Genomic DNA, 15496 nt, shown 5'->3' on the forward strand with positions numbered 1-15496 from the left:
GTAAACCCTGCTGGACTTGGCGCCTTCTCCCTGCCCCCAACCTTCTGAATTGATGCAAAACATAATTCAATTGATGCTATGATCTTGAGCACATAGAGCTGCTCCAAATGGTACCCAAATCACTGGCTAGAGGAAGAGTGTTGGGAAAAGATTTAGTTTTCTTTTTAAAAAAAACTAGAATTAGTTTTGCAGACGATACATGCCTGGAGATTAGAAGTTAATGGTAGGACATGCAAACAATGTCCACGGATGTACAAAACTGGAAAAGATTATAACTAAATTGCAATGTCACTTGTACAAAATTAGAAAACTCATTACAACTCCCACAACATAGCATGGCAGTGTCCAAAGCATTTTGCCTTCATGGACCACACAGGCCCATGTATAATTGATAAAAATTTAAATCAATTTTTGTATTAATTTGCACATATCTTATATTTGCTAATACCAATAGATTTTCTGTTTTAGAATGTATCCATCAATTGGGCCACAGCACTTTTTCCAAGCATACCAAGCATACCACATTTAAAAAAGTTGAGTTGTCAGGGCCCAGGGGTGATAGCAGAACAATCCTGGCCTAATAGGTAAAGGTACATTAAAAAAAAATATCCTTGGGATGTGGGTATCATTGGCAATGCCAACATTTAATGCCCATCCCTAGCTGCTCAGAGGTGATGCATTCAGCGGTTCGATACAACGGAGTGGCTTGCTATGCCGCTTCAGAGGGAAGCGTCAACCTATGTGGGACTGGAGTCACATATAGAGCAGATCAGGTAAAGTGAACCAATTGAGTTATTAAGTAAATGCTACAGCTTCACAGTCACTTTTACTGATAACCAAGTTCAAATTCTCAAACTGCCAAGGTGGGATTTGAACAGACATTCCCTGGATTACTAATCCAATAGGATAGCCTGGACACTACCATATTAAGATGGAGCTGGCTGACCTCAGCTGGGCAACTGTTGGATGTTACAATTTGGGAGAGAAGTACCAGCCTAAGTTCTTCTCCCCACTTCTAGAAAGTATCCATCAATGCCTGCTGGAAAGTGCGTGTTCATAAAGGGGTTCAGCTGTGATACCATCCATAGTCAAACAGCCTGCCTAAGATATCTGGACAAACACATGGAAGAATGGCCGCTTGAACAAGGTGACAGTACCTGTGGAACCATAACCAACCAATACCAGTGGATGTGGTGTATTTGGACTTTCAAAAAGGCTTTTCACAAGGTCCCATACAAGAGATTAGTGCAAAATTAAAGCACATGGTATTGGAGGTAATGTGTTGACGTGGATAGAGAACTGGTTGGCAGACAGGAATCAAAGAGTAGGAATAAACAGGTCCTTTTCAGAATGGGAGGCAGTGACTAGTGGGGTACCGCAAGGTTCAGTGCTGGGACCCCAGCTATTTACAATATACATTAATGATTTAGACAAAGGAATTGAATGTAATATCTCCAAGTTTGCAGATGACACTAAACTGGGTGGCAGTGAGAGCTGTGAGGAGAATGCCAAGAGGCTGCAGGGTGACTTGGACAGGTTAGGTGAATGAGCAAATGCATGGCAGATGCCGTATAATGTAGATAAATGTGACGTTATCCACTTTGGTGGCAAAAACAGGAAGGTGGAATATCATCTGAATGGTGACAGATTTGGAAAAGGGGAGGTGCAACGAAACCCAGGTGTCATGGTACATCAGTCATTGAAGGTTGGCATGCAGGTACAGCAAGCTGTGAAGGCAAATGGCATGTTGGCCTTCATAGTGAGGATGTGAGTATAGGAGCAGGGAGGTCTTGCTGCAGTTATATAGGGCCTGGTGAGGCCACACCTTGAATATTGTGTACAGTTTTGGTCTCCTAATCTGAGGAAGGACATTCTTGCTATTGAGGGAATGCAGTGAAGATTCACCAGACTGATTCCTGGGATGGCAGGACTGACGTATGAAGAAAGACTGGATCGACTAGGCTTATATTCACTGGAATTTAGAAGAATGAGAGGGGATCTCATTAGAAACATAAAATTCTGACGGGATTGGACAGGTTAGATGCAGGAACAATGCTCCCGATGTTGGGGAAGTCCAGAACCAGCGGTCAGAGTCTAAGGATAAGGGGTAAGCCATTTAGGACTAAGATGAAGAGAAACTTCTTCACTCAGAATTGTGAACCTGTGGAATTCTCTACCACAGAAAGTTGTTGAGGCCAGTTCGTTAAGATATATTCAAAAGGGAGTTAGATGTGACCCTTACGGCTAAAGGGATCAAGGAACATAGAGAGAAAGCAGGAATGGGGTACTGAAGTTGCATGATCAGCCATGATCATATTGAATGGTGGTGCAGTCTCGAAGGGCCGAATAGCCTTCTCCTGCAACCTATTTTCTATGTTAATACCTTCAGAGTAGGCGTAAAAAATTGGGAGGCAAAAAGAGACAAGTTTTTAAAAAGAGTGTTGCAAAAAAACAGCAGAGATGCCTGCCAGCAGGGAAAAAATGCAGAGCTAAACAGTCAAGATTTAGGCATATAGAGCATGTGGTTAACATGACTGCGAACCAAGATCAGGAAGTAAAGAACTTGCATTTAAATAGCACCCTTCACGAACTCACGATGTCCCAAAGCGCGTTACAGCCAATTAAGTGCTTTTGAATTGTAGTCACTAAATTCACATAGGGTTCAGTCTCCTCTAGTAGAATCAATAGGAATTCCCAGTCCCAGGATTCTGTATACACAGTGCCTACCAACTCCAAAGCAATAGTTAAAGTGAAGTGGTGTCAACTTTAACTAATCTTTCAGGAAATTGACTTTTTTTGAACTCAGTGACCATCAGCACTTCCCCAGATTGCGACAAGATTGCTGCCGTCCCTACGCTGCAAGAGCAGCGCTCAGTTGCAGCATCCTAACCACCAAGATTGTACATAGGCTAAATCACCAGAGACTGGAAATTCAACCTGGGGCCTTCTGGGCTGTGCATCATGGTATGACCTTAGGCATCAGTGTCTTTACCCACTGGGTATGAAGGAACTGAACCAGTGAGTTTTTATTCCTCTCCACTTTATGATGGCAGTGGTTTTAGATTTGTGGGTGGGGGAAAAGAGTGAACATTTTGGGAAAAAATCCTATGAAAATTTAAAAAAAGATAAAGTTGTAACTATGACATACCTATTTTACAGACCCTTTGTTACACCCACTAAAGAATTGAAAAGAGCCAAGCTCTGTTGCTCAATACAAGTCTGGTGAAAATACATGGACAAGTATTACAGAATTTAAGTATAGAAAAATTGCACTAGTCTTACTTGATTAATTCTACACATTAACCAACAAAAACGCAATTGTAAGCATAACATTTGTTTAGGTAGTGTTTGTGATCTTTCAGTTGTGCAATTAAATTTGCACATTTTATTTCTTAGCTTTATGTAATGTATATACATACAGGAATATCACATGATCTGGTAAGAAACTAGTTTGGTATGCATGTGTGTGATAAAGACTCAGGACACAGCACCATTGCATTTGTGTATAACAATCGTTAAAGATAAACTGTTAAATGGAAGATAATGAGTGTATGTATGTAAGCAAATGTACATTTGTACAGTGAGAATGTAGTAGTGCTGTTCTGACATGAAGCAAATATCAAGCTAGTTAGTGTAGGCCATTTTTAACTGGTGACGTGCTACCAAAAGTTTCAAACAAGATCACTTTTGGCTAATTAAGCATTGTTGAAACACTCACTAAATACAGGTCCACGGCACAGCATTTGTCAAAAGACATACTTGGACCCAACAAACCGTCCTCAAGCCCAGCAAAATTAAAGCTGGCACCTAACCTAAAAATGTAAGCAGAGGGGAAATAAACACATGCTATAATGACACTGATCATTATCTTAGCAACATGCACCACTGGACCAGCTACTAGTCCAAACATTAATCTGAAGTGCAAATTTAAGAAGCATGCCTCTTCAATATGTTTAGAAAAAAAGTGATTAGGAAAGAAATTGATCAGGTCATGCAGCAGAAGCATAATGACACCCCAAGCAGGACTCTATTTTTAATCCCCCACTTACAGAAATTGGTTTTGAGAGATGGGCACATTCCAATGCTCTATTCAGTTTCCAGGAATATTATAAATTATATTTTGTTTTACCATTCATGGAGAAAGTGACATTAGTAATTTAGGCTCCCTAAAGTCTCAGATTCAACTAACTGGGGGGGGAGGAAAGAGAAGGGAAGAAACTAAATTGAACCTAGCTTCTTGAGCACGGACAAGACAAAGGGTCCAATTTCAGGGGCTATGTCCCATGCCCCACAGTCAGCTGAGGTGATTATCAGGCATCCCTGACAGCCACCTTAAATAGGCTTTCAGCCCTTTGCCTATTCCAATGAGGGACCTAATGCCTGTTTAAGGACCCCTCCCCCAGTTCCTTCTACGGCCTAATCTGTGGTCGTTAAAGGGAGTTTTGGAAGCCACCAAGTTTCTTTTTAAACTTGTATATTAATGTGCAGCCAGGAGCACTCTTGTTCTATCTGGCTCCACAGCATTACTGTGGTCTGCTGCCGGCCTCCACGCGCCCACCCGCAGCCTCCCAGAACCTACCCTAGAGCTGCTGCCAGTATCGGGCGGAAAAATTGGTCCAGAATAGGCAAGCTGCCTCAGGAGACCCACAGCTTATTGGAACTATTCAGATAAGGCTCATTTCAGAACCAACCTCGGGCCTCCAGCTTCTGGTACTCACGTCGAGCATGTCCACCGACCCAAAAACCTGCTTGAACAAATTTCTCCTACTCTTACTTTCATCATTGGCATGTGTAGGCCACTTGCACATAATATCAACGCAACAGAAACAAGAAGCATTTTGCTGGGTTTTAGCCAAGAATTAAAAATCAAGATTACATCAATCATCTTGAACTCATGGTTTTAAGCTACATTATTTATCAGCCAAGTGGCTGCAGGCAAGAATTGCAGTTGACTTAACCAGGGGGTGGGGCCATGATCAATTTGCATTCAGAGAGAGGTATAGGTGGAGAACAAAGGCCCCAGGAAATTATTCCATGGTATAAACTCACGTGCCATAATTTCCCAGGACTTGTGGTGTAAAATGAACCCAGTATCATAATTGCATGCATCCAGGAAATTCTAGGCCACTGTTCCTGACAGATCTGCAATATATTTCTGGTATTTTCTGTTAGTATTTCAGATTCAGTGTTTTTAACCTTTATACTTATTTCTATCTTCCTGCATTTCACTATAATGCAAAACCAATCAACTATCACCTTACAGCTGCAGATAGCTACTCCATAGTTTACCAATGCCTGAACAGATCAATTATAGAGTTTGGGGTTTGCTTCATTGGCAGCAGACTATCGCCCAAATATGAGCGAGATCAACAGAAAATGTTCTCAACTCCAACCAGCTGAACAAGTAATCTGATCATGGAAATTATTGCCAAAGTACCATAAGCACAAGTCAGTGTTTTACTATAGGATTTTAAAATGGCTCAGCTGATTCCCATTACTTTTGGAGAACACTTCAAATCTATTTTGCCAATTCATCCATACATTTGCTGCAAATTTTTTGACCATAAATGATCAGGATCAAGTTGTGTCTTTTATTTTAAAAAGCCAAATATCCAAAGCTGTGTGTATTGTAGATGTATAACTAAGTTGGGTTAGTCCTGTAGCTCCAACACTACAGTTCTACATAGGAAACAAATCCCTCGCCCACATGAGAAATCTACAAAAGAATTAATTGCTAATTTTGCCAGAGTATGAGGAGAGAGGGAAAGATAAAAGAAACTAACCATTATCCCCTGCTGAGTTGCACCGACTGTGTCTGATATCCAGAGGCTACAGAAGCTGTACAAATGAACTTGCAGAAAATATGGGGTGGGGGATGATAGGAGAGAATAAGATGTTACCAAAATTGGTCAGCTCAATTGACTTCTATTGAAGATTTAGACAAGTTAAGACAAATGTAATTCCTTATCCACATCCTCAGGACAATCAAACATGCATTTTGTCCACTTGTTGACCTATCTAGAATACGATAATTAGTGGGGTGGAGTCAGTGAGAATCAGTCCTGTCTATTGAATGCAGAAATGTTCTATTAGTCAATCTTCTGTGGCATTGCACAAGAGTCAAGACCAAGCACTCTTCAATGAACAGCGGTTAGAGGGTGGGAGATAATTGAACCAGGGAGCAAGGATGTAAGATTTGTAATAAGACATCATACATTCTGACCTTTGAGATAATACTTTTATTTTATATTATTCATAGTTAAATAGCAACTTACAACAATTTGTGAATCAGAAAAGTAGAGTTGGTTGGAGCATAGGAGTTTGCCTGTAGTACAGGCCGAAGAACGGGGGGGGGACACAAAACATGCACTACAGCACACCCACTGGTGGAAGAGTGTAATTACACAGCATGACAAATTTACATAGGCAAGTCCCATTGTAAATGTAGACACTTTTTATATCGGTAGAGGTTGAGGACAGGAAGGGTACACTGATGCAAGGAGTTTTAATTAGATATATAAATATATCCATCATGGGTTTAGTCTAATGAAGAATCAAAACAAGTACATAAGCAGTGACAGTTGAATGCCCAGCTAAAGCTAGGATTGCTGAAAAACAAACTGAAGCAATCATCGCGAGGTTTTGCAATTGGCTCATTCTGGATATAGTCTTTTAAAAAAAAACTTGCTTTTGCTAATAAGTTTTAAAAAGTATGTGATTTTCAAAAAACAAAACAAATATCCACAATTATATTGGGACAGTATGCCATGTATTGGCTAAAGAAAAGGTCAAGTCACCAGGGCTCCACCTTAATGACTGTGTACATTTAATATACCCCCCCACACAGATGGCATTTAAGAGCATTGGGAAGGTTTGAAACACATACTAGATGGGAAATGATCTGACTGCTTCAGCTGTGAAATGTATCTGCAGTTACAAGTTCTCCCTCACCCTGTACCTTCTGTTCCCTCTGAGAAATGCATACATTTAGGAATATTATCGGAGAATGTGATTTTCCAGTTTTCCTCACATTATGAAATAATTGTACAATAAGGTCATGGAAGACAAGCATTCAGTAAATTAAAACTCCGGCAAAGCTTACATCCTTGGGCAAAGCCACAAGCTCCCACTCATGAAAATACCGACATCTGCACTTTTTACTGAACACTATGGCATTAAATAAAAATGAAAGCATACACCATTGATAAGGATACAGTCTTGGCTCTCAAGATTATGCAGTGAGCTTAGTGCAGGTAACGATGACATCTAGCAAATCAAATCCCTTGCAACTTTTGATAGCAATTTCAGGCTCCTACTGGTGAATTAGGAACATTGCAATGACTTAGATGGAAGGAATAGAGAGCTGTCCAAGTCAGCAATCTATGTTTGCTGACGACACCAAGTTAGGTGGCATAGTAAATAGTGTAAATGGGAGCAGGAGTGCAAAGGGGCATTGATAAAGTGAGTGGGCAAAACTGGCAGATGGGAGTTCAAGTGCAAGGATCCAAGAAGGTAAATCTATTTTCTAAATAGTGAGAAACTAGGAACTGAACTGTGAAGGAGCAATGAGATTTAGAGGTTCAAGTACAGAAATCACAAAGCTAGTGGAAGATACAAGAAATAATTTAAAAGGCTAATGGAATGTTGGCTTTTATCGCAAGGGGGCTGGAAGTTATATTAGTTATATAAAGCTCATTGAGAATACTGCGTTCAGTTCTACGCACTGCACCTCGGGAAGAATACACTGGCTTTGCAGGAGGTGCAGCGCAGATCACGGGAATGATACCGGGGCTAAACTGGTTATCAATACAGATTGCATAGACTAGGCTTGTACTCCCTTGAGTATAGAAGATTAAAAGGTGATCTAATTGAGAAGTTATGGTTAAAGGCATGGATAGGGTAGAAACTATTTCCTCTGGTGGGACAGTTCAGAACAAGCAGACATAACCTTAAAATAGAGCTAGACAGTTCAGAGAATGATGTCAGAAAGTCTTCTTCACACTCTGGAAATCTGGAATTCTCCCCAAAATTCTGTTGAGGAAGGTCAATTAAAAAATGTCAAAACTGCGATTTATATTTTTTTGTTGGGCAAGGATATTAAATGCTAAAGCGCCAGAGTGGGTAGGTGGAGTTGAGATACAGAATAGCTATGATCTCATTGAATGGCAGAACTGGCTCGGGGGACTTTTTGGCCTACTTCTGTTTCTATGGTCATTTTGGATGTTTTGAATGAGGGGGTTGAAATAAACCTCAAGTAACTATTGTGTCACTGTTTTATATTTTATGTAAATAATTGAAAAACCAAGTTAAAAAAAATAAATGGTTCCATACTCTTGGATGAGATATGTAAATCCAGAACGTTGTGTGTTAGAGGTAAGCTACACATGGACATTTCAAAAAAGAAAAGTGTTAATTTTCCTGATTTTTTCTGTGCTCAAAGTGAAGGACATCTGTGCTGCACAATGAAATATCACATCAAGTAATTCTAGGTTAGATACAGAATAAAACTCACTGCTTCAATAATACAACAGTACCTGCAACTACATTGGTTTGAATTTTTTCATTTTCTATTCCAGCCATTCAGACTTCTATTTATTGGCAAATTATGGAGCAGTTATATTCCTATTCAGATCTCGATTGAAAGAGACAAATCATCTCATTTGAAAACATTTAAACTGGGAGAAAACTTTCATCCCACTAGTCTATACTGGATTTGCATCCAGATGCCAGAGGTGAAAATCCAAACTATTGCAGCACTCAATCTCCTACTTCTTCCTTCCATAAAACACCTTCCCCAATACCCGCAAAAATATTCATGCTGTAACACCATCTACAAAATAGACATGCGAGTTTTGAAAGCTCTGGATTGAACTACAACTGCAAGATGTATGCAGTCAGGCAGCATTACTGAAGTCACAGGATACGCTTATCATAAGATCTTTGGACATCTTAATCTTCGGGTCTTGCATGATAATGCAGACCCGTTGTCATTCTACCCAGAAATACTCACAGCTGGCGAGGGTACAAGAACAGACATTACAAATGGAGCCTTCCAGTGTGTCCATGTTGGTTCTGTGCAACAAATGTGTCCCGACAACTGAGGTTTTCAGACCACTGTGCAGAATTTACCAAGATAGATAGGGATGCACCTATTGTCATGTGTAAAGTGAAAGACTGAAATGGTTATATACAAATTATCAGGCAAAAATGAGGAATTATCTGAATTCTAAAATGTGAATTTTGCCCAAAAAAGTGTTTCTTCTATCTCCATGCCCTCAACATTTTCCCTTGTGCGCATGTGCCATGTTGGGGAGGGGGTCGGACAGTAGAAGTGCTAAGCTTCACTTTCAGCAATTATCAATCAGCTTTGCTGCAATCAGGAGCCCACCAGGAAATCACAAGCCACATTATAATTTTATTCAACTGTACAGTATGTTGTGCTACTGATCCGCAAGGTGTGTGTGCAACAGTTTGTGGATTGGCACTCCAGAATACACAAAAAAATTCCAGTGACCCTTGTTGGATAGTGCATGTGCACAGATATCTGGTGAAGACAGGAGCAGGCTTCCGCATGATTGAATACTCTGCGGCTACAGTCAAGACTCTCCAATAGCAAGGCGCTGAAGGACATTAGTAGAATTATGCAAAATCATAAGGCAGCGCGCCTTCAGGAGAAATGTGGGAAATATTGCAAGGAAAATGTAAAAAACAAAAGTGATAGTATTATTGCATCTAGCATACTTCTGGTCAATCAGCATATAATATAAAAAATACAAGGCACAGTTTAGTTTGGATTTATTGTTTGTTGTATGCTGTTATTCTTAAACCAGTCAATCCTACTTTAAACAGATTACATTCCTAAATCACTGCTTACATAAAATATATTGATCCCAACAACAGGACATATTTTAAATAATTCTCCATTTGGTTCTCTTCTATTTATGTATGCTAGGGCATACTTAAGACAATTGCAATCTCAGGGCAGACTGATATTAGTCTGCTTCTTCTCACAGCCACTAGCTACTAGCTTAGATGACTGCAAATTATTCTGTAAATTCACCCCATTTTCCAGTCCTAACCATTCCCCTTAAGTGTAATTTCTGAACTCAGTTTTATATAAAAATCTACACCTTTATTTACACGTCATATATAGTATTTTTGCTTCTCAACCGGCATTTAAAATTTATAGCCTTGAATTTGACATTTAATAATAACAATTTTGAAATTATTGTTTTGCAATTTATCTATTCCTGTGCATTTTAATTTTGTGTCATACTCTGGGATTGGCAGCCAATTCCAGGCCTCTGTCAATACTCATGACCCGACCATGAGAGGGTTGAAGACATCCTCTCAATTCTTCCTCTCTCTCAACACCACCCTCCTCTGCCTCAGACTGTGAGATGCTACAGGCTGCATCTAGCTCAATTCAGATCAGAAACTCAGTGAACCACAGACCTTCCATTCTGTGGCGGTGTATGTTTAAGCATTAAAGCTGTGCCAAAATTTGAATGTCTGTGGGAAGGCCGCAAAAGTCAAAAGGGAAAGTTGAGAATAGGAATAGATGGGATAACAAGACTGAGATCTGCCTAATTCAAAAGATTATAAAAATAAAATACAGGGAAATCAGATCACTAACATAAAGCAGCAGACAGATAGAAATCAGAGATAGTGTATAAAAACACAAAATGCCAGGTGAATAAATGAAGACTATTGTATAAACACAAAGAACAGGCAATGTTGTGAAAAGAAAGAACATTTTAATGTTTCTCCTGTATAAAATTACAATTGGGAGGACTTTTTTTGACTTCGATAAGGAAACAGATTTCACATTACTGTAAGATTGCTACAATATCAGTAAAGCAACATCGCATTTCTCCCCATTACGGATAAGTGATGAGAGCTAGTCAGAGAATAACAAACCTCACCAATAAAACGACTGCTTGACTCGATAATATCACAGTAGTATTGCTGCTTATCAGATCAGTGAAGGCTACATGCATCTCAAAAAAATCTGGAAATATGCCTGGGCTTAAGTTATTTTTATTATGACAGTGGAAGGATCAGTTTGTAAATATGATTAATTTGGTCTACATTCTGTATTTTTCATTCACAGGTTGACGATGGGCACTGCACTATCACGCAAGACAGACATTGCCTCTTATGACAATGAAATTGCTTGTAACAAAATCACGTCAAGCTAGAATCTACATCATTGTTAAGACCCTGCTTCCTCGAAGGCAGTCAGCTTTTGTGCAACAGTGCCAGCTGAATGTCATAGCATGACAAAAATCTGGTTTTAATCTAGACAATGCACCAAAACAATCTCTCCCACACTTTCTGTACAGCAAGACACTGATGCTGAAAGTCAGTATGGACTATGACAAACAGCAACAATTTCTGCTGGGACCTATTCTCAAGACTTAATTTCTTCATGAAATTAGAATCTTTAGATATATAGAAACGACAAACCAATGCAATATTAAACCATACAATATAAAGGTTGTTCATTTAACCAGTTTATTAAACTAGGAATTTAATTGTTACTTAAAGGCATTCATTTCATTACATCAAGACATATTCAATGACTTAAGAACTTGTTGGTTATGTGTCTGTCATATGGGTATCTAAAGCATTTATTTCAGATTTTAAAAATAAAACAATTTATTATATAGCAGCAAGGCTAGAAATAGTTGTAAGCGGATTAGAACAATGCAAAGTCCTAAAAAGGGAATAAAGATTAAACAAACAACAGTATTAAATGTTAAGAGTCTCTTTGGCAAATAAAATGTCTCAGTTTGATAATACACTATTAAATACAAGATACTGTGAGTGAACAGAATAAATGAACTCTAAAGAAATGACACGGGAGGCAATAAAGAGACACATGACAACTGAATAAAAGGCCAAAGCACATCAGATACCATTAAAGACTATTTTAATGTTGTTGCAACTTCAACATGCAACAATCATTGGTGTGCAATAGGCCCACACATTAAGATTTCATTTAAAATGTTTTAAATCCCTACATAAAATACAGTCTGCATCTACAAATATTAAGTCCCGGCCACCTTTAGCTTTTAAAGTCTGAATATTCACCTAAAATTTGATTGTCTAACATAACTCACTGGTGTGAACTTCATGGAGCATGGCAGAGTTTACGTTACTTTAAAATTAACCTATAAAATTGAGAAGAAAAAATATTAACCTCAGCTTCAATGTATAGTTTCCAGAATCTGCCAGAGCTTGGGAACTGGGTGACAAGTCGCTCATAGGTCTTCCGCGCTTTGTCTATTGGTTGGTTCTAAAAGTAAAAACCATCAAAAATAATTTTTTTTTTTTTTACAGCATTTAAAAATATGCAATGATAAGCTTTTAATGTTTTACTCCCCAGTCATCTCAGTAAGAGGCAATTTCCACAACTGTTTTAAAAATCATAATGTGCAAGTTTTTGAACTGTATAATAAGCAAACATAACCCTATTTCACTAAACCTGTGCCTCTCGTATGAGAATGCTCCAAGCATCAAGGTCATATGGATTTTCTTCTAATTTCTTTTCTGCCTTCTTCACTTTTTCAGGGACATACTCTGGAGCCTGTGGAGAAAAGAGTATAAACTTACACCACCATTTATACCACTCTTACTAGTTTTATAAACATTGTTTCAAATATTGTCCACAACTCATTTAAAAAAAAGATGGCAGCTACATCAAGTCAAGCAGCAAGAAATTACATTAAAAGCTTTGTAATAAACTACTGTAAAATTAAATGTACAAATCACATCCTGACTATGAAGCAGGCTACAATGGTGATCAATGACACTGATGTACAAATATTCACTACATGATTACAGCACAGTTCCTCTCAGCAGTATTACTATACTTAAAATGAATTCTGAGAACTGATGGATTTAATGCGTTTAAGACTTTTGGGCAGATGTACACATTGATTTGCCTCAGCATATCAATTTTTTTTAAATATAGATTTGAATAAGAAATCAAAGCAGTGCTTCCAAAGCATCTCCTGCAAAGAAAAAGAACAAGGTTGTAAACGTTCTTGGAAAATATAAGCATTACATCAACTGAAATACCTCTTTCATACTGGCATTTAAAATCTCCCGATACCCCAACTTTTTAAAATAGCTGTTAAAATCTACACAAGTCAACTGAGATTGCAAGTCAGTGTTTATAGCCTCTTAAGTAACTGTGATTATCGTTAGTTGCCCTGATGGTTCAATTTATCTTTCCCATTTATGACCCATACAGAACAGGAAGGTCCAATTGGGAGGACACTAAGTTAGGAGGCAGAGTTCGAGCAGATGGGAACAGGAAATTACAAAAGGGACAAAGACAGATTAAATGAGTGGACAAAACTGGAGCTCAATGTGGACAATAGAAAAAAATTGAAATATTTTCTAAATGTTGAGAAACTACTTACTGTGGAGGAGCAAAGAGATTCCATGTATACAAATCATAAAGCTAGGGGACAAGTACAAAAAGCAATCAAAAAGGCTAATGGAATGTTGGCCTTTCTCTGACGAGCTGGAATACAAAAGGGGGAATAAGTTGTGCTTCAGTTGTGTACAGCCTTGGTCAGAACCCCATCTGGAGATCTGCATTCAGTTCTGGGGACTGCACCTCAGGAAGGATATATTGGCCTTGGAGGGGTGCAGCATAGATTCAGCAGAATGATATCGGGGCTTAAAGAATTAAATTGAGGACATGTGGCATAAACTTGGCTTGTATTCTCTTGAGTATACAAGATTGAGGGGTTATCTAATGAAGGTGTTTAAAATGATAAAAGCATTCAATAGGGTAGATAGAAAATTTTTCTCTAGTGGGATAATGCAGAAAGAGAGGGCATCATCTTGAAATTGGAGTTGGGCATTCAGTAGTAAAATTAGGAAGCACTTCATAATAGGGATAGTATCTCTTCTCAAAAAGCTGTGGATGCTGGGTCAATTGAAGCTTTCAATATTGAAATCGGTTGTGTTCTTATACGGGTATCTAGGGATATGGAGCAACGGTGGGTAAATGAGGTTGAGATACAGGCTAGCAATGATCTCATTGAATGGTGGAACAGGCTCAAGGGGCTGAATGGTCTACACCTGTTCTTGTGTTCCAGGTTCTAACCCAGGCCTGTGCCAGGTGAGCTAAACTGCATCTCATACATAAGTAAGGGCACTTTAGCTGGACTTAGTTTAGAAGGAAACAATCACCCAGGGTTCTAGTTCCTGAACGGTATTTATGCAAATTGCAACTTACTGAAGTTGCAAATCAGTTTTTACATCGTGATTTCTGTCATTTTCAATTTACAGCTCCCTATTAGCTTGGTGAATAGCTATGCCATACAGACCATGAGTCTCCCATGTTCAATAAGCTGACCTCTGTCATAACTTTGTGTTTGGGAAGGTAGTAGTGGGGACAGGGGCAGGATGAGACAGAGGCAAGATGCAATGCCTTTGCTGGAGTAGTGTGCGAGTGAGCGTCAGGGAAGGACATAACTGTTCTGCCTTCATCGATCAAACATCTTGCTTGCACTCACTATCAAGGCATGCACATGATTAATGACAGCGAGGGGGAGATACTAGATGGAAACGGCTGCCTGTGCAGTAACACCTAGGAAGGAGTCAACACTTTTAGGAGAGATGGGAAGGTGAGAAAATTGCAAAGAGAATCGCCAAAAAAGAAAAATATCGTTTATAATTTCATTGACGAGAAAAAGAGTTGAATGACAAAAAGTTAATGGCCTGAAATTTGCGGTGGGTAATAACAAACGAACAGAGTTTACTGTTATTATCCCTTTGAAACTGACTGCAACTGCAGGATCTAGCGCATGCGGATCCCAACACAGAAATCCTGAAATTGCGGTCATTCAGTGCTCCGACACCTGCTGCACTGTGGCCCTACCCCCATAGCCAGCAAATCACTGTAATCAGGGAAATCAGTGATTTGGGGGGGGGGGGGGGGGGGAGAAAGAGCAAGCACCAAACCTTTGGAGTCTTAATGACAATATACATTCCAGACCCAAAACTGACAGCCATGGTGGTCCCAGCTATGAGATTGCCAGAGATGAACACAACTCTACCATTACTTAAAACATCTCCCAGAAACACCAAGGCAATGTACTGTGACCCAGGGCAGTGGGTGAGATTGAGAGGGGGTGGGGGCGTGGTGGTGGTAACAAAATAGGGGACCCATTTTAAACAGAGATCTTTATCAAATTGGTTCAGGCCACACACTAAGGATTCGGGTGATGAAGCCAGCATAAGTAACTCAGTCTAGTTATAGCCATAAATAGATAATGCCCACAAAGTTTTTCTCTCCTCATAGAAGCAATAAGGCAATCTGATCATCACTCAAAGCTCTCCTGTGACGCATTCACAAGCTTTGAGCCAAACCAATACTACTGATTACTATACAAAAATCAGAATATGAAAACTCAGACTAATTTGATGCTCATTTTCCAAACCAAATTTTCTAAACTCCGACTCAGTCCAA

At 39.2% G+C, this 15496-nt stretch overlaps 1 protein-coding gene across 1 annotated transcript in view; it reads right to left on the reverse strand.

Annotated features, from left to right (window-relative positions):
- The window catches only part of cstf3 (cleavage stimulation factor, 3' pre-RNA, subunit 3), a 128199-nt gene that overhangs the window by 97140 nt on the left and 15563 nt on the right, over positions 1–15496 (reverse strand). Inside the window, exons 2-3 of the mRNA XM_070899557.1 lie at positions 12491–12592; positions 12206–12301 (exon numbers count right to left, since the gene is read on the reverse strand). Of these exons, the coding sequence (XP_070755658.1) occupies positions 12206–12301; positions 12491–12592 (198 nt within the window). The remainder of the gene's footprint in view (positions 1–12205; positions 12302–12490; positions 12593–15496) is intronic.

The sequence above is a fragment of the Pristiophorus japonicus genome, chromosome 14, assembly GCF_044704955.1.
Source record: "Pristiophorus japonicus isolate sPriJap1 chromosome 14, sPriJap1.hap1, whole genome shotgun sequence".
NCBI lineage: Eukaryota > Metazoa > Chordata > Chondrichthyes > Pristiophoridae > Pristiophorus > Pristiophorus japonicus.